A 27,672-nucleotide genomic window follows, 5' to 3' on the forward strand; every position below is an offset into this window, starting at 1 on the left:
AGTGTCACTTTTTTCCCCGTGGAGTTATTATTCATTGCAGCCAAAGCAACTTGTTGCTCCCCCTCAGCTGTAACCATCACACTCCGCCTGCTTTCTTCCGATTGAACAAGGGAGTATACCTCGTAAACCATCAGCAACTCTTTGCTTCCTAGGATCTGAACCCTCAACGGTCATATGCAGGGTTTAGTCCCAACAAGAAGGCAAACACACGTTGTTGAGAGACCAGCTTCCTGTAGGCCTTAGCATCATCATCATGTTTCCACTCTATAGCCTGATAATGATCCAATTCTTTCCATATGGAGGTAAGGGCTGAATAATATGAAGACAAACTACGGTTTCCCTGTTTACAAGTTGAAGATTCAGCTTGTAACTGGTAAACCTTGGCATAATGCCCTTGCTCAGAATAGGTAGTTTTGGCCTGTTCCCAGATCTCACGGTGTTTGCCCACATAAAGTTCTTCTTCACATCAGGTTCCATGGCTACAAGGAGCCAAGACATCACCATATTGTTTTCTTGGTCCCACCTATCATGTTCAGCTGTCTCACCCTTGGGTTCTTTCACCCTTCCATTAATGTAACCAGCTTTACCCCTTGCCGTTACATAGAGTTTTACACTTTTAGCCCACTCCAGGTAGTTCAGGCCATTTAAAGGGGTAATTGGCATGGGAAAAATCATGTTTTCACCTCCCATACCAGCTTTGCTGCAGATTGGTGTAACTCCCGATGAAGTTGATTCATAACTCGCCATCAATACTGCTGAAAACCAGTTCAAACACCACACAACTACACAGCAGCCACAAACAGAAAACTAACCCTCAAGGAATTTACTTCTAGGATGTGAGGAAGAGAACAAGACACTGCTGAAATCAACTCTGAGATGGTTCAGTCATTAAACCAGCCCAGTAATCAGTTCAACACAACCAAGGAAGACATTGCTATCAGTCTGACTGCAGCTCATACAGTCCAACAATCCAACATCCAAACAAGTATACATAACCAAGGAATAAGCCCTTCATACCATTGGCCAAAGAAGACACAAACAGGAACACACCTGTCCAGCACCTGTATGAAGGTGCCAACCTGAAATCAACTTCACAGCATCGAACAGAGAAGGAAGAGAGTCTCTATCAGCATCGCCCTTCTCCAACTAGGGTTTCCTTGGTATTACGAGCAAGGAAAAAAAACACAGGAAGTGCCGCCAGAAATCTGCTAGGATTTCAGCCAAAAAACCTACTAGGGTTTCTCTGTCTTCCACGTTCAAGAATTTAAAGAAGGATACCTTGCTCAAAACAAGAGGGATCGTAGGTCTTTTACAGCCCAGAAAATCTGGTCTGATACCATGTAATCATTCATGGAGAGTGGGAGACGAGAGAGAGAGAGAGAGAGAGAGAGAGAGAAGAAGAGGGAGATACGATTGAGAAGGAAAAAAATACTACTGGCTGCCGCTAGTTCTCTATTTATATTAACTTAATAAAAAGAATAGAAATTACAAGTATGTCCCTGGCAGCACACCCTAAAACCAGACTAATAAAAAAGAAACAAGTACCTAATTGACAGTATCTTAAGAAGTCAGCCTACTAACAGCAACTATAAAGTAACAATTAAATAAGCCTTACAACAACCTTGTCCAACATCGAACCGGATGGAATTGAGGAAAGTAGGGTAGATTTCATAAATTGCTTTCCAAGGAGAAGCTAAAGAACTGTGAGGGGAAACTTTTGCATCTCAGCCATTTCCAACCACCCCATGAATGCTCTCAATCACTTTGTGCCATAATCTATCGCCCTCAAAGGGAAACCTCCAAAGCCACTTACCTAGTAGAGCCATGTTCCTTAAAAGGATGTTCTCAACTCCTAAACCCCCTTGTTCCTTAGGTTTGCTAACCTGCTCCCACTTGATCAAGTGGTCCTTCCTTTCCTCTCCTAGGTCCCAAAGGAAATCTCTCACATACTTCTCTAAGCACCTTGCTACCTTAGAAGGGATTCTAAAGGTTGAAAGGAAATAGGTGGGGAGGTTTGCTAGAGTGGCTCTAATCAAGGTTATTCTTCCACCCAAAGAAATATAATTCCTCTTACAAAGGGCTAACTTCCTATCAAACCTTTCTAAAACTGGTTTCCAGAACCCAACTGACCTGGGATTTCCTCCTAAGGGTAGACCTAGGTAACTGATAGGCCAACTTTTGATCTTGCACCCCAAGATCTCCGCAAATCTTATTAGTTCTCCTTCCTCCAAATTGACCCCTACAATTCCACTTTTTTATTTCATATTTTCTTTCTTCTAAGACAAGAATAGGGGCTCTGCCCTTCTGACACTTCTATTTCAATGGTGAAAATAGGGGTTTATCCCCTTTTTGTTCTTTTTTAAGACATTAAGTGATGCCTAGGCAGGTGCTTGTGCGACCAGGTGACTAAGTGCTCCCTATCACCTAGGTTCGCCTTGGTGCCTTGAAAACTATGATTTCTACTACATTTTATTTGATAAAATCGGTAACCTATAAATAGAAAATTGCATACCACATCAATTTAATATGATTTATCTAACAGTTTAATACTTTTTCCTAGATTCTATTAACATTTATATCATAACTGATTTTCAATAAGATAGCAAATCACTTCCTAACTTGGGTAATAATCTTGAATGTTTGAGAATATTAAAAGTTGCAACATTAATCAGGACAACCAACTTTCTGTTCAGAAATATCTGGGTTTTCCATACATCACCTCCTCCCTTTTTGGAAAACATTTATTCATATGGCCAATTTACATGCAACCAAACACCATAACAAGAATTTTTCAAGTAGTTGTTTATTTTCCTTCATTTTATAGGCAACCAAACAGAACCTACAAATCCCGGCAGAACTTTTTATCATTAACATGCCAGCAGCACAATTTGTTGTGCACAATTAGTTGGCAAGTATATAACTTTGATGGTCAAAAAAACTAAACAGAAAAATCATACAAGCAATTTTGTTATTCTTCTTTTTTTTTAGAAGAGGTAAAGTATTAATTCATTGGGAAAAAGAGAAAAAGACCCATGCACAACCAGAAGCTATACAATGGGGAATACAAACAAACATTAGGCCCATGTACAATCTTGTTATTCTTATTCCATTAGAAATAAATTTAGATCTTTTATGTTCCACATATTCTATTGATTTCCAATTAAGTGTGCTTAATCAGAAGTTGTTTTCTTAACTAGACGTGCACATCATAAAGGAAATAATTTTTCTAAGAATGTTGCTTTCACTGCTTTGGGAAAACTTTTGGACCAAATGTTGTCCACAAAACCCCTAAGCCCCTCAAAACCCAGGGTTCACTAGACTAGGGGTGTCAATGGACCGGGTTTGGGTTGGACCCCTTCTGAATCAAAATCAATTTGAACAGATTGGACAGACCAACAAGACATATTGAATTGGACCAGGCCAGACCTAATGGTCCAACATATTTATTGGATTGGATTGGACCTGGTCCATTTGTAATGGATTTATATTGGACTGGGTCGGACTGAACCAATATCCGATCCATTGACATAAGATAAGAGTTGGGTGCCAATGGACTAGGTTTGGGTTGGACCAGATCTAAATTAAAACCAATTTGAACAGTTTGGATGGTCCAGATATTGAATTGAACCAATCCAGTATGGTCCAAAGTATTCAACAGATTGGACTGGACCTTATCCATCTGTAATGGACTCATACTTGACCGGATCAGATTGGAACAATATCCGGTCCATTGATAGCCCTACACTAGACACTAAGGCATATAGGGCTGTGATCTGGTCAGATTAGTATCAGATTGAGCTGCATCCATGTTCAATTCAATTAACAAAACCTCCTATTATTCTAGATAAAGCCGGTTGCTTAATTTGGTCTCCCAAATTTAAAAAAAAAAAAAAAAGTTGGTGGTTTAATTACAAATCAAATCTAATTCGGTCTCCTATGTCCTAAATCAAATAAAAAAGCTCAGCCTAGATGCTTCAAGAGTCAAATATGATGCATACCTATAGCTTCCCATACTGAGCATAGGGCCTATGGGCTAGCGAAATATTAATAGATAAGTAAGATATTAAAATGTATATCCAGCAAAAAAAAATATACTAAATATGTGAGAGCAAGAAACTATAACAAATTTATATTCACCATCAACACCAAATAACAGGTTCAGAAGATGAGCAGAAGGTTTTTAAGCACATTAATGGTAGACTATGAGTTTTAAATAAACTATTATTGAAAAATGGTTACCAGACAACCCAGTATGTGCTGAAGTTCCTCCAAAGGCTCCCCTTCATATGCATTTATATCAACAAGTGTAGGGTACACAATGGACCAAGGAGATAGCTTTGCCAACATCATCAGCAAGCCCTCCAGTTGCTTTCGAACCACTTGCTCAGGATGAGAACTTAACCGGGCAAAAAGTTGGGGTGTTATTTCCTACAAAAAGAAGATAGCAGCCAAACTATCGTTATGTTGCCTATAGGATAATCAATTGAACTGTTATTTAAGGCAATATCTCACCTGCCATGGCAATAAAGGAACTCTTGAAAGACCAGGTTCAAGTGTATCTCTTAACTCCACACCATAATTGAGAAGAATGTGTAGGACGTACAGTGTAGCATGGATAGTGTAGCTTCTAGTTTTCTGCTTTAGAAAATCAGGATCAGAGCCAGCTAGGTGACCTTCAAAAAGTAAGGAGGATGAATGTGAAAGGTATTGCATAAAACCATGAGCTGCATGTCCAAAGAGTGAAACTCTCCTCTGCCTAAGTGACCACCAGACAGCTACTAATTCATTAACAGAAGATAGAATGTTGGCTTCCTCTAGGCCAAAATTTGCATGAAGGAAGAGCACCCGCAACTGAGAAGTTAGCACAGCAGAAGGGCATTCACCATCCAAATTTTCAACTCCAGGTGCTCCAGCTGCAGCCTCAATCATATTTATTGCTTGATGAACCAAAGCCTTTACAGGGTTCTCATTTCTTAAATCCTCTCCAGAATTGGGACATATAATCCACTCTCCCCCTTCTTTGTTTGCATCTTCCCTTTTCTCCAGAAGTTCTATGATAGTACTTTCCACTGTCAATACTTCTTCTTTAGTTAATTGGAACCTATTAGGTAGAATTTCTGGAAAAAGAATGGGAGAAAAAGAGCACAACTGAAGAGTAGCATCTTGGGGTTTGGAAAGGGAGTTTCTAGCCTGACTGTAACACCAAGAGGCATAAGAAAGCCATGCTTTACCCATGTTGGGACAAAGAAGAGAAGATAGTTTTGATGCTGTCCCCACAATCTCCTCAATAATCAAACTGATACCAGGATTGGAGATCAAGTTTCCATTACAAAAGAGGGGCCCACCTCTGCCTGGACAAGAAGCATCAGATGTATTGAAATCTTCATGAATATTTAGGGCAACATTTTCTAAATCCATACCTGAACAATTCCCTCTTAACCAAGCTGAGAGTTTCAAGCATGCCCTTGCCTTCAATTTATTGTCAACACTATCAGAAACTATAGTCATTGGAGAAAGCATACAAGGGCGCACAAATGACCAAAGATTCATAAAAGCCTCTTCAAGTTTGTTTTCAGCATGCATCAGAAGAATACCCTCGTATTGCAAATATGTAGCAAGAAAATCACGATACATTCCCTCAGAACAACTCAAGATACAACCTTTGAGGTACTGGCTTAGACGGTGTGCCAACATTAAATTACCTTGTTTACGAGCTAAAGTCATTATATTCTGGCAGAGCTGCAGTGTCATTTTGGAGCTTGGGAGAACAGTACGATAAACCCGAAAAACCTTCAACCAGAGGCTACAATCTTGATTAGCACCATTGATGGGAGAATGCACAACTTGGTTGTATGAACTTAAAATTGATTTAAGTTGCTTGGGTTCAACTTGGCTACTCTTCAGTTTGAAACCTTCCTGAAATGCAAAAATACTGTGCAATTGGAAGGCATATGCTGCTGACTCAGTTAATCCATCAAGGGGGAGAACAGACAAGGATTCCTCCAGCATTGACTTGGCTTTTTCTATTTCCTGTGGCACCTGATCTACCTTCCCTTCACTTTGAAGAAGCATGGCCTGCAAAAGCATCTGCTCACTCCTCAGCAAGGCCAATTTAGGATCAAGGGTGAGCTCATTGCTACTTTTGGGTGTCAAATCAAGATATGCCCATGCTGCCTGAAAATCCCCCTCATCAAAGCTAGACAAGGCATGGACTGCATTTATCTCATTACCAGCTGTAGTTAGAGCACCTGAATAACTTTTTCCAGTATTTTTAGCACGAAGCACCTGCAATTCTGATAGCCAGCACTCTAGAGACTTCCAATCAGAGAGAGCAGTGTAACTCTCAATAATACGAGCAATAGCAAATTGCACACCATCAGAACCCATAGAACTAAGTGTCTCTTCAGTCTGAAGGAGGTGGGTAAAATGTGCAGCAGCCCTTTCATACTGACCATGTGCCTGATATACAAGCCCAGTGATCCATGAAAATGGCCCCACAATTCCTGTGTGAGCATTCTGATTATCCTCCACAAACAATGAAGAGAATGTAACAGAAACCCACTTTTGTAGGCCAATCAAAGCCTCAGGTTCATGACTCCTGCATAGAGCCAAGGCTGCATGTCGTAGGACTCTCAAGACATCTCCTGCAAGTCTACCTCTAAGACTATGAACATTCTCAGCTGCACGAGATTTGTCCTTCAAAGCTGAAGCAACAATATTCCTTAGGTCTTGCAAGCGCAATGAACAGTAATGAATTGAAGCAGAATGACACTGCAATGCCAAGCCAGCATTCATCATTGGCTCACATATACGGGAAAACCACTCCTCACAAACCTTCTTGTTTGCCCGAAAGAACAAGGAACTCTGCCGGGTAGCACATGGTAAAACAGACGATCCATCATAGGCATTATATACATTCTTCTTTAAAGCCTCAACAAAATCTAACAACAACCTCATTGGTAACAAGTGAGTAATAGGTAGACCTGTATTCAAGTTACTATCATTTGGCTCAGTATCTAACTGTAGCACATGTGCTACATCTAGAAGCATGCGCTCCAAGGCTGCAAAAGTCTGGGTTGGCCCACCAAGGTTGGTCCGCAAGCGGACAGATATACAGTATCTAGCTGCTTCATTTATGGACCACCATGCAGCTGCCAGGTTATTTACGGAGCAAATTCTTTCCAGCATATTTCTGTCTACTTTTATGTCTATCCATAAGCCACTGTTACAAATGTTTCCCGACTCCTCTAATTGACTTGAAATAAATCCTTTTGTACCATAGCAGCTATAGAAGAGGCGCTGGATCCAAGAAGAAAGGGGAACCTTCCATCTCTGAGAGATATAACTAAAAATGGAGACAAGTTGCTGAGAATGAAGATGTTGGGGAAGCTGTTTGAGTGCAAATACTTGTTTCCAGTGCAAGTATGATCTGTTGCCCAACCTAAGGACCCCAGGCTTACATGTGCTACCTATTTCATTATCAAATAGTCCATCCACATACATTGCAACAGGCAAGAAAATGGAAAATATCCTCAAAAAAGCATTTTTAGTAGTCATATCTGGATCACCAAGTTTTTCAAGGACGACTTCTGTAATAGAGTAGAAATGTCCAGGATAAATAAGCCTTGCTTGTAGAAGAGATTCCAAGACAGATGCAACTTGTGATCTCAATTTCAGCTCCCTATCTGATGCCGCATCTAAAATTGCAAAAATTAAACTATTATCAATAACAGAAAATCCATCTGCTTCGTTAAAATAAGTTGAACTCAAATCTTCATTTACAGTCATAACAACTTCACAAAAGTTATGGACCCATTCTAGAGCTTCCAGCTTAACAGCAAGAGGAGAAGAAGCATTAAGAGTTTTGACAAGGATCATACTGTACTTCCTCAAGTACTCAGCTATCACAGTAGAATGTCCATTTCCGAAATTGCTCCAAAACGAAGGCTTTTCAGCCATAACATTAATGGGGGCTGTCTTGCTAGTATTTTTCTGCATGCTACATTTGCTTAAGAATTCAACTTCACTGAGTTTTTCCAACGCTCTTACAACATTGACTTGTAACTCCACACACTCTTGAACAGGGAAGTCAAAAGGGCCCAGCTTTTCCAAAATAAAAGATGCCAATTTCACAGACCTCTCATTGTAGGAAGTAGCAACTTCTGGCTGGCCAAGCAAACTTCCAACACCCAATGGGAAACAGTTCAATAACACCTTCACATCAAATTTAATCAGAGCAAATAACTCAGATTTTGAATAGGATGTACAATCTAACATGGTACCAGTTGCATCTCTACAATCCCATATCTTTTCAAGCATGCCCTTTAATAGCTCTATCTCCTCCAGCAAAGAGGCAATTGCCTGTTCAACAACTGCATTACTCCCATGCTGCAGCAAGAAAAGATAAGTGGCAGCAGAACTTCCTGTAACAAGGTGATTCGGATGCAAACGGAGCTGAGATATAGGTAAATCAAATTGCAGTATTTTCTGAACAGATGATGGAAGGAGACCTAGCTTCTGTAGGGACAGCAACTGAAGATTAGTTTTTAGCACCCCATGAACCTGAAAGGATGGAAACTTGCCAGACACTGCTGGTTGGGTTGCACAACTCTCCCTCAAACTTTCAAACAAGATATCCAAAGCAGTAGTATAAAAGTTGCAAAATTTTTCAGACAAGATTTCGGCCAACAGAGTCAAGCACCTCCATGATTCTCCCATCCATTTTGACCACCCAAATTTCCTGCCAACGATAGATAGGCAAGTCAACAGTTGAGGTAACATCCTGGTGAGTGGTTCATAGATCTGTTCAAGCAAATTCATTTCTAACATTCCAGAAGCTGTGGCCCGTAGAATTGTTGAAAAACAAGATAATAGTGCAAGCAATCTCCGAAACTGCTGGGGGGTTCCAGGACTTCCATCCTGAAGTAGAGCATCCATGTCACCCAAGAACTTTGACAAAATCCCCAGAGAAAACTGAAGATTACTCAACCAATGCTTCTGGAACTGTAAGAAACTATCCATTATAATGCATCTGTCTGGTTCTGAAAGATCTGGCACCAATGCCCATCCAAGAAGCAGGTCGACAATGTCAACAAAATGAGGCTGAAAGCACCTACTGAACTTCAAGGAGATAAGGGTTAAAAGGCCCAGCAGCCGATGAAGCAGGTTCAAGGAGGTTCTTTCATCCTCAAGAAGTTCTTGGCATGCTTTGAGAATAGGTGGAACATATCGTTCAATTCCTCCTGCATCTCCAATGGTAAGAAATTCACGGAGGGCTTCAATTGACAATTCCACAGACCCGTCGCCAGCACTGACATCCCTAAGTAGTGGCAAAGCCAAACTAATGAACCGGTCCACCAAATTACCCGCTATAACATGGTTTTGTCTCCCATTAGATGCAAGATGGCTGGAAGATACCACAGAACACAGAGCTCCATAGGCAATAGCCGCTGACCGCCTCACCGAGTATGACCTGCGATACGAGTTTGCAACAATCAAATACATCCTACATTCAGTTCCAATACGAACGGAGCATCAAAGCAAAAAATTCTCCTCTTCATATCTTGTTTCGGAACTTTGTGGAATCTAAAGCAATTTTATGTGAACATCCTGAAAAGAAAAATGATTTTGACTCCAGTCGGTATTCTAATTTCTACAAGAATGATAGATAACCTTAACTGAGATAACTTCAAGAGTCAAAACCCATTCTGTCATTCTGTTGAAATCATACGAAATTGGCTGCTCGTTAAAAAAATAGTATGAATTCGAAGAACAAACAGCAACAAATCCGCCATTTATAGTAGATTAAACTCGAGCAAAACCTCTTCACCAAAAAAAAGGACTCGGACCAAACATAAATGCAATCTTGGTCAGAGAAGAGATGCACAAAGTCACAAACAAAGCTGGCCTCCGCCAATTCAACCATGTTTGGTTTTCAATTAAGGGGAAGTAATAAAGAAAACTGAGTTCGATTTGATCGAAAGAACGAAAACTACAAGAAATAAAATAAAATCCAGAATAGAACATATATAGAAGATCAGGTAACGGAACTTACTTGTCCGAAAGAAGCTGAGAGAAGCCCTGAGAGAGGAAAGATGAGGAGTGAGCAACAAGTAACGAGTTGGGAGGGTAAAGAATCGCACGGTGGAGAGAGTTAAGAGCGGCAAGTCGGGCTGAGTCGTCTTCTTCGGAGGTGGAAGATGAGGAGTCGTCTTTGGGGAGAACAACAGAGAGGAGAGCTGCTAACTGATGCTGTTGGTGATGAAGACCTTGCATCTCTCTCCTGCATTTGCATTTCTATTCCCTCCGCCAGAAGGCCCAGAACTGGGATATGCCTATATGCTGCTCCCTTTTTTTTGGGTTAACCCGGCAATAATAAGTTAATAACATGGGTTTTTCCCAAATAACAGAACATCCACATTATTTCTTTGGTATCGGTCGAATCGGACCAGACCGGCTGACCGCTGACGAGTGACGACACAAGGCAACCCATCGATACACAATGAGCTATTGGGTTGGGTTGAGGCGCCGGGCCGATCCTGACCTTACGTGCCCAGCCCAGCCCATATCGTTGTAGAGTACGTTAGCACTATATATTGAACGGAGTCAAGGACAATCTTTTTTTTTACCCCTGATTCATGCAGCTCTAGTTACGTAGCCAATCCCCATGAGCCCGGATCTCCTCTTCATGGTTATCGCAACCACACATGGAGAACATCTTATCCTCTGCATAATATTATGCAGGGGAAGATATTTCCAATTCACGGGGGTGGTGTAATGTGGGTAGGCATGAGCAGGATTCTTGTGGGCAAGAGATCCGGAGTCTATCCCCATACCCATAATCCCCCCAACTGGCAGGGCTATACCTGGCTCCTATCATACCCACCTCTTAATTTTTGTATGCATATATAAAATCTAAACCCTTAAATCCTAATCACTAAAATTTTAACGCTGAACCCTTGAACCCTAACCCTAAATCTTTGAAGTTTTCATATCATTTTTCTTTTTTTTCCTACCTTTTTTTTTACCAAATACAGCCTAAAGCTAGCATGTAAAATGGCTTTGATCGGACACATGTCCTTCCTTCAATTGGGTAGGAGACCAGTATTATTCCACCTCGGTGGAAGTGGTATTTTATCCCAAGTCTCTGCTATAAGTAGCTAGAGACCCTACCAATTAAACCATCCTCAGTTGGGATAAGAATGGGCCATCTAGGTCTAGAAAGAACCTATGGGGAGAGAAAACGCAATGTAGTCTCATGGGGTTGTCTTGCCTTGCCCACATTGATAGATCTATAGGATCCAATTAGTCTCTTTTTTTTGATATTATAAATATTACAGAATAGAAGGGGGATTAAGGTGTGGAGAATGGAGCAGTGTAGATAACCTTACCATGAAAGCCTACAGATACACGGGTATGATCCCACACCTCCACGGTAGTGAAAACAAGGAATTTAGGGCATTTCATCTAAATTTCATTAATACTTTGAAAGGCCCTTACCTTAAATTTTCATGATATATTACTTAGTTTAGTTAACTTATATTATTATAGGCACATTTCATTTTGTGGTATACTTGATACATCTGTTTTATTTTATTTTTATTTTATTTTTTTAGGCTGAGTATGGAAGGAATACAAATGCAAATATGTAGAGTGCAAAGCCTTATATTTTGTATTATTTTGTATGTATTTATAATGTACATATTTGCAGTCGTATTCCTTCCAAACTGAGCCTAAGGGTTACACAAGACAAGGGATAGCACATCCCCATAAATCACTCTCACAATCACAAATATATCGAAAGACTAAGGCTGCATTTGGAAACGACGCAAAAAAGTGAGTGCAAATATGCAGAGTGTAAAATGGTCCATATAAATTGTAAAATTGGGTTAGTTTTGCATTGACAAATTTACCTTTTTACTAAACAGACTTTTAGTTGTAATGGATGCAAAGTATGCTTCTCTCTAGCAAAAATCCAATTGAATGCAAATTTACTTCCTTTTTATTGATGTACTTTTACATCTTATTATCAATGTAAATATGCATTGGTCTATCATTTGTCAATGCATAAATGTAATGTTTCCAAATACAAGCAAAAGTGAACCAGAATGCAAATTTACCTTGAACCAAGATTTACACTCCATTTGCACTGTTTCCAAATGCAGCCTAAAAAGAGCTTCATGTGCTAATTAGTCTACAGCTTGATTGGCCTTGCGGTACACATGCCAGTAGACAATACCCTTCTTGAAACGAGTCTTCAAATCCAAACAGTCTACAATGATGTTCTTTAGTCTCTATGGAGGATCCATGGCATTTTGTGGTATCATTCATTGGTTCAAATATCCCATGCATCACACGGGTCATTCTACTTGTGTTATAGAAATAATTTGAGATTTAACCAAGTATCTCTCTAATGCACATGGGTCGGATTATGGTTCAATTCAAAGTCATTGAATCCGTTTCATTTATGGGATTCTGATTTTTGTTTAATTTTGAGCTTGTCAAATTGAATCGATAAAAAAATGTGATCCATTTAGCATTTGTTTGGCATCAATGTCGTCGCTCCAGAAAACGATGACACATCAACGCCACGTCGGAAAAAATGGTGGTCTAGGAAACGCCTATTTATTTGGAACTGTTTTTCCATAAAAAACGATTGCTTCAAGCCACGTCTTAAAAATCGAGAAGGCAAAGTTTGAAGCAATACTGAATTTGGCATTTTCTAAAATTGCAGCTCGTTGCTTCCAATGAGGACGTGATGTGGACTTCCTATAATGGGCACCTATGCTGAAAACAAACATGGAGCACAAGTACCAAACATAAAGTGTTGCTATTGCTTTAGGAAACGTTCTACCTGGCAGCAACGTTTTCAAACAGAAAAAAGACACCATTTTCTCATAAACGATGCTTCCAACCCACACATCAAAAAACGGTGTTGTATCTACAGCATTGATGTCAAATATATACTTAGTTATTGAACCGAATTCAGATTTCCCACAATATGATTTGTGAAAATCTGATTGATATTTCAGATATTATATTTATATATTTTTTATATTTTATCATTTTTTGTTGTTGTATATATTATAAATGTTTTATACAAGACATTTATACCCTCGTTTTATATAAATAAATAAGTAAAGCTAGTCGTAATTTTCATCCTAAAATGTCTATCTAAAGAAAGTTATAACCCTTAACTTCTAGTCCATTGAACATAACAATAGTCAAACTTGAACTTCAGCCTTCAGATTTGTTTAACAAACCTTAAACCTAAGACCCACTATTAATTGTCGTTGTCTCCTACAATCTTGCTACTGTCGGTGAGTCTTGACTCTTGAGGTTCAAGCCACAATTGCTGGACAAAGGTACCAGCATTTCATTGTAGAAAATTAACATTCCCATCTTATTCTTCCTACAGTGTTCTAGCCATGCAAGAGAAATTTCAAGTTTCCAACTCTATCGTGGATTTCTTAGCCCTTAATGATTTTGTCTTACAACTTTCACTAGCTACAACTTTTCAAATCAGTTTTAGTTCTCTTAGTCTCAGGTACATCGATGGAGTTTGACACCGATCAGTTTAAATGAGTGAATCATTATAAAGTAAGAAGGTATGATTATCGATGTAAAACTCTACAATGAATAGAATTATATCAGTTTTAGATATAAAACTATATTCAAAATAAACAATGACATATACAAACCAAAAATAGAGTTTTATATCGAAAGCAAACGCAACCTTAGGGTTTTGGATTTTGATCATCAACTTGGTTATGATAGAATAACTAAGTCATTGGAGATCCTTGTTCATACACGACGTGCAATGACACAACATGTTCATCATCATTATGTTGTAAGACGATTCAAATTGGATTCAAATTAGATATCTGATAATATAAATGAATTTAATTCCAAAAAGGGTTTTGGATAATTGTCAGATTCTAATCCAATTCAAAACGTACATTTTTCCTATCAAATTGGGGTTGGATATAATTTTCCCATCAAATTGGATATAATTTGAGCCCATTAATTACACCACAAAGGCACAAAATTTTTTTATATTGAAAGAATCAACATTCACCCTTCAATAGGTTCAAAGAACTTCTAACACGAGGACGTATGTAGTGGGAATTAGTTAAAAAAATTATTGAAACAAAAATATTTGCTTCTGATTTATGAATTTTGACTTTTTTTAAAGATATGTGCTACATACATATGTAAATATTAATCATGTATATTATATAACATTTGGGTTTTAATTTTATGATATGTGTGGAATCGAAAGCAAATATCCACATTATATAGTACTAGTGTAAGAGAGCATAGTATCAGATATGTAAGGATGGCAATTTTCCCCATCCCCAACCCGATATCCCTGATCGGGGTTGGGGTCAGGGATGGGGATTGAGGCCCCCACCCCGCTCGATCTCGATTGTATATTTATATATATTTAAATGTTATTTATATTAAATATTATATATATATATATATATATATTTAAAATATTATTATTCCTATAGGGAATTCATCCCCATCGGGGATCGGGGATGGAGGACAAATTTTATTCTCGGTGGAGATTGAGGATAGGGATGGGGATTGATTTCAGAATCGAGGGTGGGGACGGGGAATAAGATCCCCACCCCATTGCCATTCCTACATATATGTTATTTGGATTTAACTTTTATAACTTGCATGGAATCCAAAGCAAATATCTTTTTTATATAATAATAATAATAATACATTAATGTAAAGGAACATACTATGCATCTATACAAATAAAGATATAAATTCACATTCATATAAATTTAACTTTAATGGCCTACACTAAAACCAAACTAGTATCCACTTTATATGTCTGGATTTTTAAAATGGCTTTTAAAATATTATATACATCAGATAATATCAGTTGAACCATTTGGATACTTTTTCTTTTTTATTTTTATTTTAATGAATATAAAGATTCTAAACGGGCTCTTAGATTTCCTGCACTTTTTTGGAAGCCATGAGAAAAGTGCAGGAGATCAGGACCATCTTGGTGGTCTATAAGTTATCATTTTGTCGTAGGTTTAAATCCCACTCTAGGCTTACGTGTTTGGGAGAGAAAAAGTGTTTAAAGCTTTAAATGAGATTTAAAACTTTCTAGAAGCCTATTTTACCTTTTTTTCCTTGCACCATTTGTATGTTATATAGAAGAAAAAATGCCATTATTTATGCTTAATGACATATTTTTGTGCTCTAACATTAGGATTGATAATGAAAAGTCGAAATGGCTTTAGGAAAAAATGAAATAAAAATTGACATCATAAAACTATATTCAGTGTTTTTTTTATCAAGTTATATTTAGGGTCCATTTGATTTGTGGGAATAAGGGTTTGGGATTAGGACAATTTTGATTTCAACTGTTTGATTGGGCAAAATCAAAATCCTATTCTCTCATTCATGGTAGAATGGCATTCCCCATTTAAGGAAATGGCTCTTCCATTCCTTCAAATCTTGATTCCAATTCCCATCTAAACTAAACATATGGAAGAAATAGACCATTCCAATTTTGATTTTGATTGTAAACTAAACAAACATTCCTTAGGCTTCATTTGGAAGGAGTATAAATAAGGTTTAAAGTATTGACATGTATCGGCCTGTATTGGTCGATACGTATTGTATTAGGAGTACCTCGATGCACATCTACAAAGGGTGTATCAGGGTTCTGATCAGTTCAGGGGGGTGGGGGATCTTTAAACTGGCCCCCTGAACCGGTTTTGAATAAAAAAGGTAAAAAAAATGACTAATACTGTCCAATACGCCTCTACTGGCATATCGATATTTAGAACATTGAGTACAAATACAAATATGTAGAGCGCAAAACCGTGTATTTTATATTATTTTATATGTATTTACACTATATATATATATATATATATATATATATATATATATATATGTATTTAGGCCCAATTTAAAAGGAGTAATAATATAAATACGTAGAGTGCAAAAATTTATATTTTGTATTATTTTATATACAATTGTACTGTATATATTTGTATACAAATGTTTTTATCAAACATCAGATAAGGCCAAGCTAATTAACTATCAAGTGTATTTTGATATAAGGCATCTATCTCAATCTTAATTTTCTCTTCCATTAATAGAACACCTTGTAGCTTTGTTGTCAAAGGGGTACAAGTTAAAAAACTGAAACTTAGGGAATGTATCAGTATTCAATGGAAACCCAAGGAGATATTTTATTATTATCTATCTTTTAATATATTACTAGTACGATAGGTCACAGATGGTATATAGTGTAAGATGTTTGAGTTAGTTTAAGGTTTCAAATTAAGATTTTGACGAAATGGTGTAAAATCCAAATCCGGTTTTTAAAACAGTGATCTATACTCTTTCCAAAGTGAGCCTTCACCACTTCACCACTTCGTTTAATCCTTGTCATCAAAATGACCTTTAAGCCCACCTTGTGCACCATCTTCATCAATACATTTCACAAGTAATCCACACACTTCTACTTTTATCATGCCTCCACCATTGGTTGTTTTTTTTTTTTTCCTCTATCAACCCCACCATTTATATTCTCATGTTCTCCTCTATTACCATTTTCACGATTACTAAAGTATCAACCATCTTTCTCTTGATAACTTTTATTTTCTTAAAAAACGTATTGATTTTATGTGCCACACCCCTTTAGGCTGTAACCTGTAAGTCTCAGGGATTATAGTCAGTGGCTCAATTTGCTTCTCTCCGGGTGAGGAATTAGCATTTTTACTGTCTAGGGTCAACTTGTTATGCCACAAATAACCAAAAACAATAAAAAAGTATACTAATACAGGAAATGATATAACCCATTGAATACTGGAAATCAACGTTTGAAATGAGTGGTGATGCCGTGATGATCTAATGAATGGTTCAACTGTGTTGATATTCAAGATCAATGGAGGATGGTTTAAATAAAATAAATGTTTTTCCGTGGATTTAATGAGTAGTTGAATACAAAAAAGATAAATAAAAGACAAATAACCAAAAACAATAAAAAAGTATACTAATACAAGAAATGATATAACCCATTGAATACTGGAAATCAACGTTTGAAATGAGTGGTGATGCCGTGATGATCTAATGAATGGTTCAACTGTGTGATATTCAAGATTGATGGAGGATGGTTTAAATAAAATAAATGTTTTTCCGTGGATTTAATGAATAGTTGAATACAAAAAAGATAAATAAAAGAACTGTTGAGAGTGGGATTTGAACCCACGCCCTTTCGGACCAGAACCTTAATCTGGCGCCTTAGACCAACTCGGCCATCTCAACCCATTTGCACAAGTGCCATTCACTCAAGCATCTTACACTATATAGATGGTAGTGATGATGAATACAGAGACAATTACTACAGGCAGTTCTTTCTTCCTCTTCTTCTTTTTTCTCACTTTTCATCTTTAACCATCTGCCTTCTTGTCAAAGTATCACACTCCCCTCTTATAATAATGTAGCTTTAACTTAATCATAATTTGACGATCAAAATAAAAAATTGTATTATATTTTACATCTTACTAACTTGACCCACTCAAACTAGATGATTGAACCACTGACCCAAAAATTGAAAACTAAAACGATTCCATTTCTGAATTGGTTTTTAAAACCCTAGTACAAATACAAATATATAATTTGCACTTGGCTATGCTTGGTTTGAAGAAAAAGATAGGGAAAGAAAGGAAAAGACAGGAAAACCTAATTCCTTTCCTTGCATTTTCTTTCAAACCAAACATATTCTAAAAGACTAGCAACTAGCAAAAAGAGTGATGGTTTAAAGAGAATGAAAGGTGATGGTGGCATAAGATTGATTAATGACATGTTCATATATTCTACTGCATTGAAACTCCCGCACATCAATTGGATGGCTTAATCTGTTGACTCCTTTATTAATGCCATTTTGACGAACCGGAACATTAGTTTATTATGCTAGTATGTAGAGATAATATTGATATATCACCTGGATGGGTGTATTACATGGATGCTCAAATTTCCACTACAATCAGCTAGATAACTTACCAATTGAACCACTGCATTATTTTACGTTTTGAAGGCAATTACTCTTTCACCTTCAGGCCCATGAAAACGTGTATGTGGCCAAACGCATTTGCACAATCCAAATTGTTGGCTCTTAGGTTTCATTTGGAAAGAGTATAAATGCAAATATGTAGAATGTAAAATCTTATATTTTGTATGTATTTATATTGTATATATTTGTATTTGTACTCTTTTTAAACTGAGTTTTATGGCCAAAATTGTTCTCATGGACAAGAGAATAAAGCGTGTCATGTGGGTAGACCCATTAATGAATTTAAAGTCTTTTACTAAAGAACTCCATCAAACCAGCTGAGTCAGTTGCCACCTTCATACTTTTCTATTTTATTATTAAAAGTAGTATATAAAATATGAATAATTATTAATTATTTAAAAAATTGAAAATATAAAACAATTGTATATTATTATGTGTTTCTATTAGAGTCATTTATTATAACACACTTTTAGGGATGACAAATTTTCTCATTCTCAGCGGGGACCCGATTTCCTCGATCCGATGGGGTTGGGGATGGGGATTGTTTTGGTGGGGCGGGGGCAGGGGCAGGGATAGGGATGGGGTTTGAGGTCCCCGCCCCGCCCCGCCCCGACCCCAATTACCATTCCTACACACCTTATAGTTTTACATATTTACTTAAACCTACCTTATAGTTTTCATTTTACTAAAACAACTCATATATTTTACAATTTATTTACTTAATCAACCTTTCACTAAGGAATGTTTTTTTTGCCATTAGGTCTATGGTGTTTTAATCCAAAAATACCCTTAACACCTTTTTGTATAAAAAACAAAATTGACAAAATATAGTGAATAGAGTGGTTGCCTGTGTCTTACTAAAGACAAAAATGATATTTCTTATTTTATTTTGATTAAATTTATTTAAATGAACATTAGGGTCAACATTGTCATTTTCCACTGTCAACTAATAGATGATTGATTAAATCCATTGCAAATTATAAGTGGTATTTTATTAAATACTAACTATAGGGTAGATTTTAGTAAACCCATAAAATTATAGGAGTATTTTAATATATGACAATTTCTATTATTTAATTTTATCTTAATAAATCCCATACATCGTACGGATCCCGACTAATAAATGAATTTAAAAAAGAAATCGATCAAACTAGCTGAGTCAGCTTCCACCTTCATATTTTCTGTTTTAGTTTCATCTTTATTGATAGAGCAATGTTAGGGCGAAATTTAGCTGTTTGTCCCACTATATGTATGGATAACCTAATGGCCATTTCGCAAGTTGCCACTTTAAACTGTAGGAATCAGTTGATCATGTCTCCTTGCTACCTTTCATATTCTAATTGGCTTGTCAAATGTCAAAGCTAGCATCCCTGTCACCAATGCGTTCAAAGGAGAGACAATTCTCCTTTCACGGCGAGTATTAATTAGTATATATTACAACCACCTTAGCATGATGGAGAAGTTCTAAAGAATTTAAACTTGGGTGAATGGTGATGCGCTTTGTTATCCCACCCCACCCACCATCCAAAACAGCACTCCTTCCTTTTTAAAAGAGCGAAAGTTTAGCTGACACCTCTAGTCATCGATAATGTGTTGTGTTTCCATTTGATACTCTCTCTCTCTCCTGGATCGACGAAGGATGGAAAACATTTTATTTGTATATAAAGATTATCAATTCAATGTTTTCTAATTTCCTTTTTTTCTGCTTTGTTGGTATTATTACTCATTCTCTCTGATTTCAACCAGTATTGTCTGATTCAAAGCGAGTTCAGACTTAATCCTTACAGAACCGTCTTTACAAGACTATTGCAACCGTACATTGAAAACATTTCAGTCCTTGTATGTTTATATTCATGGAGGGATATTCCTAATGCACTGCTGTTGAGTAGGATTTTGTGAGGATCAAACCCGATGGACTGGATGATTGAATCATTGAAATCAGGAACCAGCAGATAAAGCTGTTTTTGGGTTGTCTGGTTCTTTGAAAATTCTGGTTGTCACATGTCATTCCTCTTGTTTCCCACCGTTGGATCCTTCCCTTATTTCAGTTGAACTACGTGGATCTTTTGATCTTTTCCCAAAGCTCTAATATTTATTTTTTTTAAGCTTATGTTAGATGTAAAATAGCATTAAAATATAATCTGAAACCATGCCTTTCTATTTTGCTTGAGTGGATCGTTTGAACCGTGCAGTTGAACCATTCAGCCTGTGGAACCATGACCAAAACGGCTCTACATCCTTTTCCAATCTGACAAATATTAGTGTCAAATAATAATTAAAGTTATTTCCACTTAATTCAGGATTCCCATATAACTGCAAATGATCATCTTTCAAAAAAAAAAAAAACAAAAACAAAAACAAAAAAAATTCAGAAGAGCGATAGGACGAATAAAGAATTAATTGCAGCATAGTTTGGGATTCAATTCTCCATCACCTTCCAATGGAGATAATATTCCTTGCAGCAAATTCCAGACTACCTGGATGTTCGCACTTCACAATGAAAGAATAGTCTGAGTGGATGACAACTGAGAAGCAAGTGGTTCAAATATGAACAGGTTTTTATGGACTGTACCAAGGTTTTTAAAATCGGATCGGAGAAGGAATCGTTTTGGGACCGGTTCCCAGGTTGAATGGTCTGACCGTTCGATTCAAATAGATAGTTTGTTCTAATTTAAAAAATAAAAATAAAAAAATATTGTCAGAATCAATGGTCAACCGCCTGAGTCAATGAAACGCTGATCAAATCAATGGTTTTTGGTCAAAAAACAATTTTAAGGTAAATGAAACCAATTACCTGACCGATTCCTGGGTTTTCCTGTCCAACTGTCCAGTCTGATTTTGAAAACCATAGACTATACATAATTATATATTCAATCTCCAACTTTATGGTCAAAATTTTTATAATCTTTTTTCCCCAATATAGACTTCTTTGAAGTATTAGGGTTGGTGAACCAAATCTTTCTGTTTTGCACTCCTTCACATCAAAGGAAACTCGGTTCAAAGAGCAATAGCTACTGTGAAAGACTGAAAGCTTTCTAAAGTCATATATTAATTGGTTCATGTCATAACCTTCTGCTTTTCCCTAATAATTAAGTAGAAGTTATCAATTTCATCACTACAAAGAGAACCGATTTCTCAGGGGTGCCAGAGCATCATTAACTTGATTCACCAAGTGGATTCATTTTGACTATCTGAGTTGTCACCCAAATCGAGGCTATCCTTAGGCTCTCTGGACGCACTACAATTTTACCCTTTTTAAGTTGTTCTTGGCAAGGTGTGTATCTTGATTGGTCTATATGTTGTTATATGAAGCATGACTGGTCTTATGTGCTGGCCCAACTCGAATGGACTAGTGGGTAGCCCATTAAGTCTCTTGGGTTCCTACTTATGCTTTGGAAAGCTTGCTTGTGTCGTATATTTCATTGTCTATCTTGAATTATTTTTTATACGAAATTAGAACCTTATCAATAATCATCTCAACAAATTCAACACCAGGATTGGCTGCAGACCTATTTTTTCCCAAGTGTCACTAAAATGGAAAAAAAAAATCGTACACCCCATATTATTTACTTTATCCTTCTCTACAGTTGATATTTTGGATGATGACCATTCTCTAATCAAAAGCAAAAAAAGACAAATATTTTTCTATTAAAAAGACATTTTTTAAGAGCCCAACACTTGGCTCTTCTATACTAAGGCGATTTAGGTCATCCATCTCTAGGTTTTTAGGTCTTAACTCTACTTGAATAGTTATTATCCTTGAAACATTCTTTTCTTTCTTTCTTCTTGTCGACTGTTCCTGTTCCCTTTGTTCTGCTGTGGTTTTACAGGTACAGTGGTTCATCATGTTTTTCTTGATTAATTTCAGGAAAACTTTTCACCAAGCTACTGTTGTCATTAGAGTATTTGGTGTATCGTCTTAAAGGTGTTGGGGGGGCCAAAAGAAAGAGAGGGTACTTGTTAGAACCATCTACGATATTGATATTGCCAACGAGACCCTCTTGCAGTTTTGCTTATAATGCAGCAAGAAAGGAATCAACCATATAGTGCCGCAGCCCGCCACAGCCGGTGAATTTATCACTACATTTACTGTTCTCGTTTCAGGAGCCCCTTGTCCCCACAGGGCCCACAGTACCGTCTAGGTGAAGGTTCACTGACGGTAGTGGACCCTCTCCGGCCCATCAAATGACAGTAGGACCCCCACTTTTTTAGAGAGAGAGGAACAAAAGTTGGTTCCAGGCAGTTGTCCTCCGTATGGGCCATCTACAATTATTAGTGCGAATCGTCCAATATGTGTACTATCCAGTTGCAATGGTCATGAGCCATGGCCAAAAAGAATGATGATGACGATCAGGCAATCAATAACTGTTTCAGGAATAGCACGAACTTGGCCATGAAATATGTGCTTCGAAAGTTCGGGGAAGATGTCCGCCCACGATGGGGCCAAGGTCATCATATCAATGTGATGTTCTTTCACGGGACTATGGTCCATTAAAGAGCTGGCCCACTGCCTTAACAGTCCACAATCCAATATTAAATTAGTGATGATCGAGTTCCGTTAAAGCTACATTCTCCTCGCTGTCTTGACTCTTGAGGTCCAACCCACAATACCCACCTCACCCGGCTCACCCCCATATCATATAACTTACATTCTCTCTCCCCTTGAAGATCTTGAATTGAAGCCGAAGCCACGCACGAACACAAATCATTAACAAGTGAGGATGGTTATTTTGAGACTTTTCTTTTTCTAAAATTAGTCTCCAAAAATACAAAATATATGTATTAGTAGTATTTAACACTTGAGGAGGGTTAGTTCATTTGTGGGATCAGCATAGTCCATTTCCCAACTCTGTCTTCCAAGGGTGAACTCTAGGTTAGGCAACACATGTGAAGATGCCAAGGGGCTTAAATACAACCTCTCGTTCTCGTTGTGCGATACATAGAAATCCGCTCCGTCCATCTGTGTTTTAATTGTTCCAGAAAAAAAAAAAAAAAAAGAAACATGAGTTAGATGGAAACAATTATAGTAGTGATTTTGTAATACTCAAGAAAAGATGTAATGATTTTGCAATTGGAAATTTGGAAGAAACTCATACCTTGTTCTTCTCATTGGTTAAATCAGTCGATTTCAAATGGGAAGGGATTAAGCCACTCTCCTTAGTTGATGGGTCCCAACCATTTGTCTCCATTGATGACCATGAGCCTCTGTTCCCAAGTAATTTAGTCAGACGACAGAAGTTATTAGATGAGTGAGGAAGTATATATTTTGATTAAAAAGAAAAAACATAAAATATGTCTCTAGATGAATGAGACTGACTCTGTAGGAGTTGATCAACATGTAAATATTAGAAAGAAAAGAAAAATGAAAGGCATTCTAATCCTTAGGACATGAATAGTTTAGTATGTGCTTTTGTGTACAACTGCTTTCAGAAAGATGCATGTCACAGTTGAGAATGTGGTATGCATAGTTCTAAAAAAAAAAATCAAACTTCAAAATTCCCTTCCGCTCAGTGTTAGCGAGTAACAGAGCTTTCTGCCTCATTCCACAGGCGTGCTTTTGAACTTTTCCATTATCAAATTCCGTTTGTCCTTCTGGCTAAGACCATCGGAATCAACGGCAGAAAACTTGGCATGCAATCTTACAAGCTGTCAGTACTGAAGGTCCATTGGATCTTCATCATGATGATTAATATCTACAATCAACGATTGAACATAAACAAAGGGGAGAGAGAGAGAGAGATGAAGGTAACTACAAAATGGCAGACAAACAAGGAGACAAACTAATTGACAGTAGCGTGAGAACTGAGAAGACAGGGTTTGGCAGCTTCACTTGGGTAGACAGAGGATTGATAGTACCGTGACAGCATCTTACTCATTTTTAATGAGTGATTTTAGGTGAGCTCTGAGTCTCTGACGTATTAATAATCTCATTTAGGAAGAACCATTTCTCATTTTGGTGAGATAAGACTATTAAACAAGTCTTGAACAAATCAAACATGTTGGCGAAATCAAGTACACGATTTACCGTTTACAAGGCCTGATTCAATAAATGAACCAGCTGGATATCTCTAATCAATCAGTAATCAATAATAAAACTTTGTTAACTAAAATCCAATCCGCCTGTTCTTTTGATTGATTGTGTTCGACACTTCACGAACAAAGTCAACAAACTCCAAGTAACGAACGACATTTAATACTCCTTTTATGTAAAAACCATACATACCCGGAGGATGCCCTAGACTTAGATTCATCAATGTCGATGTAAACCCAATAAAAAAACCTTAAAATTGAAGCTACATCTACCCTATCCACAAACCCAAGTCTCCTATTTACAGTCTCACACACCGTTATATATCAAAAGGAAAACAAAAGCATCATTACTTATTATCCCAAAGTTAAAATGCTTGCCCTTTGCACCAAACATTAACTGATGAAAGCTCAAAGCTGTTTGTACATGTTCGATTTGAGTCATTGACATTTACGCGTTGTTACGATGGAGAGAAGAAGATGAGACTTAATGAAAAAATGGAATAGATAGAGTGGAGGTGATGATGGTGCACACACCTTGGAGATTTTGGTAGTGGTGGGTTGAGAGAATAATGATTTGGATCAGTTTTCTCACATGATGATAAGCCAGCATCCACTTCGATGACCCCCGATCTTTGATTCAAACCCAATTCGCTCTGCCCTTGGCCTGCAATATTCATCACACATACAGTCATTGCTTGTGCTTTATCAGACACCGAACAAATAATTCACGGACAAAAGCCAGACTAGTCTCAACCATTTTGTAGAAAGTAATAGTGCATCAACTAATAGAAGATCTGCCACCCTTGGATTAACAAAAAAAGAGGAAAAAAAATAAGGAGAGGGAGAGAGAGAGAAGTAGAGAAAAAAAGGTTCTTAAGGGAAAAATCCAAATACCTGCTCCCTTGTCAGTGCTCTTCACTGTTCTATACATCTGCATGAACACGCACGGGAAGAAATTTTAAAACAAAAAAGTCCACATTGCTAAGATTACTCTTTAGATGCCCTTTTGTCCTTACCCCTTGTATTGCAAACCCCACTGACTATACAAAAGAATAAAAATCTACGAATTATAACAATATTAATAAGTGCAAAGCAGGACATTGGTTGCAGTAATCTCACCTGTAAATGGCTCTTAACATGAGCTAGAGTTAGATCTTTCACATTCATCAGCTCCAATACCGATTTAGGTGTTGCTCCTGTTAGTTAGAAGAATCGGTGAGAAGAAGTAGTGTAGAAGTTTGATCTGTTTATATGGTGAAAAAGGATAACAAAAATCAATATAGAAAATGAAGATTGCTATCTACTATTATCTGTTTTTCTCTGTTCTGCTTACTTTCATGGCCACCAAGCAGTTCCACTGCGTGAACGAAATGAGCATGTAAAGTTGTGGTCCATCTCATTCTAGGAGCTCTGATGCTTCTTTTCCCTCCATTAATCATTCTGGAATTCCTTTTGAACTCACGACCATAGATTTGAGGTTGGTGGAGGTAGTGAAGGTTGCGTGGCAGTTGCATGGGCGGAGGATCCACAGCTGCCGTCTCAAACCCTAAGCTCAACGTGGGTTCAGACCCTCTAAGATCATAAGCCCTCTCTAAGTGCAGGAACCCTTGTTCATGGGTTACATCGCTCCCACTGCTACCAGAGTCGGTGGTGGAGGTCCTGTCACTGTAGATTGGTTTCCTCATCCATCCACGATAGCTCATATCCTTACCTTCGCAATCTGGAATTGTAGGTGGGCTGATCTGCAGGGAGAGATCGGGGAAAGGCAACGTAGTTCTCATAGAGTTAGAGCTCGAGAGAATAAAATGGCGGAGACCCGGTTCAGATCATTCAGTGTTTACCGGATTTGGTTAAGTAAGGAAGAAACGGAGTGAAAATTGTGAGATTGAAGGAACAAGGTGCAGGTCGAAGTAAGAAAGAGAGAAGTAATGGAAGAACGGAGGAAGCAAACGATGCGAAGAGAACTAAATGGGGAGGGAGTAGGTAGTGATCATATCATGAGTGGCTTATGATTTGCATGAATGTTGATAAATGGGAACGAAGGGGAGTTAGAAAGGCTAGACAAAGAAGGATAGGCTTTCAGTAGGATCCCTCTAGGGTTAATAAACAACACCAAGGAAGGCGAGACGGATGTGAAGGAATTGCAGAGGCTCTTTAGTCAATTAAAAAATGAACAAAATAAAGTTGGGAAGAAAGAGAGTCGGTGTCTGGAATGAAGCGATGAAGGAAAAGATAGTGAAAAGGGTAAGAGGTGTATTTTAAGGAAGCAGAGGTATGAGTTATATGACAGACGTATGAGAGAGAGAGAGAGAGAGGAAGCGATTAAATGGTGGTTTCTGCAAGGAATGGTTGGAATTCGAAAAATCAAAGGGGGTACTAATTTTTGCGAGAAGGATTTTTGAAAGCATCTGTCGCTCACGTCAACACAACGGCAACCTCCAAATAAAGTTTTCAATTTTCATGTCATTTTGTTTTTTTAATAAATAATAATTATAATAATTCTTATCGGGTTTTTCTCGACAACCGAAATTAGCATCATCATTTCTATTTTACTGAATTCAGAATATTCCATTTATATTTTATTTTAGGAAAGGAGGACGGACGATCCTTGGCCCTTGGAGGGAAAAAAAGACATTGGCTCCTTTGCTTGAGGAAAATGGAGCAAAACGCTTCTATTGGCTGTGGACTGTGGTGATCTCACACTCTCTCACTTACTACCATCATGATCTTGTGTGTTCTCTATTGAAGCCCATATGTAATTTTGACAAATGTGGGCCACTTAGAACATCCTTCAGCCTTATGATAAGGTCTGGCCGGTTATGCGTGTAAATGAACCCGACCCGTTGGAACCCCTAAACTGCAGACGATAGTGATCGGCTCACCCAAACCTGCATGAATTTTCCACATTTGGAGAATCGGGTCCATCCACTAGGAACTTCTTCCGCCGGTCGACTGACTCACCGTAACTAGTCAGTCCGAGTCAGTCGACATTTAGAGCACTGATGCACTGTCTAATAAATAATAATAAAACAATTTCTTAATTTGCAAGGGTATTAGGTACATAATTCTCTACCAGCTCGTCGTCCTTCTCGCAGCAGTAGAAAGTTACTCGGGATAATTCCCCAAGTACGAAATATACAAAAGTGAAATTACCAGACCATTTCACACCGGAGACCAGCAAATTAACGAAGGCGGTCGTCATATATCTGTCTGGACTCTGGAATTTTACTAGGCGCGAGATATTGGATTTGGAGATTGATTTCTATGTTTTTTTAGTAGACGCTCACGTGAGAGGTGAGAGAAAGTAGGGCCGCATCTGTAACTCACTAACTTGTATAGCTAATGGTGTAGGAATGCGGGGACAGTGTCGAGCCGTGCACGTGGGACTAGCACAGTCCCACGCAAGAATTAGATTCATTAGGAATAAAGAAGAAAAAACTATCCCAAAAGAATTTGGGAGTATTAACGATGGATGTCTCAACTCTCAACTCGGTCGAGTTGAGTGAGTCATGAGAAATAATGAAGACGGAATATATCGCGAGAAGTGTCAAGGAGGTAGGGTTGTCCGGCGACATCGGGGC

At 37.8% G+C, this 27,672-nt stretch overlaps 2 protein-coding genes and 1 non-coding gene across 3 annotated transcripts in view; all 3 read right to left on the reverse strand.

The window, feature by feature from the left end:
* Nucleotides 1–10,335, reverse strand: part of LOC148851046 (uncharacterized) — a 35,199-nt gene extending 24,864 nt beyond the window's left edge. The window contains exons 1-3 of the mRNA XM_088947139.1: nucleotides 10,055–10,335; nucleotides 4,513–9,472; nucleotides 4,240–4,428 (exon numbers count right to left, since the gene is read on the reverse strand). Coding sequence (XP_088803265.1) covers nucleotides 4,240–4,428; nucleotides 4,513–9,472; nucleotides 10,055–10,275 — 5,370 coding nt within the window. The 5' untranslated portion in view covers nucleotides 10,276–10,335. The remainder of the gene's footprint in view (nucleotides 1–4,239; nucleotides 4,429–4,512; nucleotides 9,473–10,054) is intronic.
* A 6,897-nt stretch (nucleotides 10,336–17,232) lies between these two features.
* On the reverse strand, nucleotides 17,233–17,313 carry TRNAL-AAG (transfer RNA leucine (anticodon AAG)). Its single transcript has one exon. It is a non-coding gene; the product is annotated as a tRNA-Leu (tRNA).
* Nucleotides 17,314–22,769: 5,456 nt separating this feature from the next.
* LOC148851048 (putative transcription factor KAN4) lies at nucleotides 22,770–26,508 on the reverse strand. The gene is made up of 6 exons (XM_088942889.1): nucleotides 25,425–26,508; nucleotides 25,211–25,287; nucleotides 24,986–25,022; nucleotides 24,626–24,755; nucleotides 23,158–23,266; nucleotides 22,770–23,021 (listed from the first exon to the last, which is right to left on the reverse strand). The coding sequence occupies exons 1-6, from the start codon at nucleotides 25,870–25,872 to the stop codon at nucleotides 22,854–22,856; spliced, it is 969 nt and encodes a 322-aa protein (XP_088799015.1). The 5' UTR covers nucleotides 25,873–26,508; the 3' UTR covers nucleotides 22,770–22,853.
* Nucleotides 26,509–27,672: the final 1,164 nt, after the last annotated feature.

Source organism: Nelumbo lutea, chromosome 5 (assembly GCF_056320005.1).
Source record: "Nelumbo lutea isolate HS-2025 chromosome 5, American lotus-T2T, whole genome shotgun sequence".
Classification (NCBI taxonomy): domain Eukaryota; kingdom Viridiplantae; phylum Streptophyta; class Magnoliopsida; order Proteales; family Nelumbonaceae; genus Nelumbo; species Nelumbo lutea.

Coding starts and splice junctions, on each gene's coding strand:
- LOC148851048 (XM_088942889.1), bottom strand. CDS start 25,872: ATGAGAACTACGTTGCCTTTCCCCGATCTCTCCCTGCAGATCAGCCCA. Junction 25,288..25,424: donor ACTGCTTGGTGGCCATGAAA/GTAAGCAGAACA, acceptor TCTAACTAACAG/GAGCAACACCTAAATCGGTA. Junction 25,023..25,210: donor ATGTTAAGAGCCATTTACAG/GTGAGATTACTG, acceptor GTGTTCATGCAG/ATGTATAGAACAGTGAAGAG.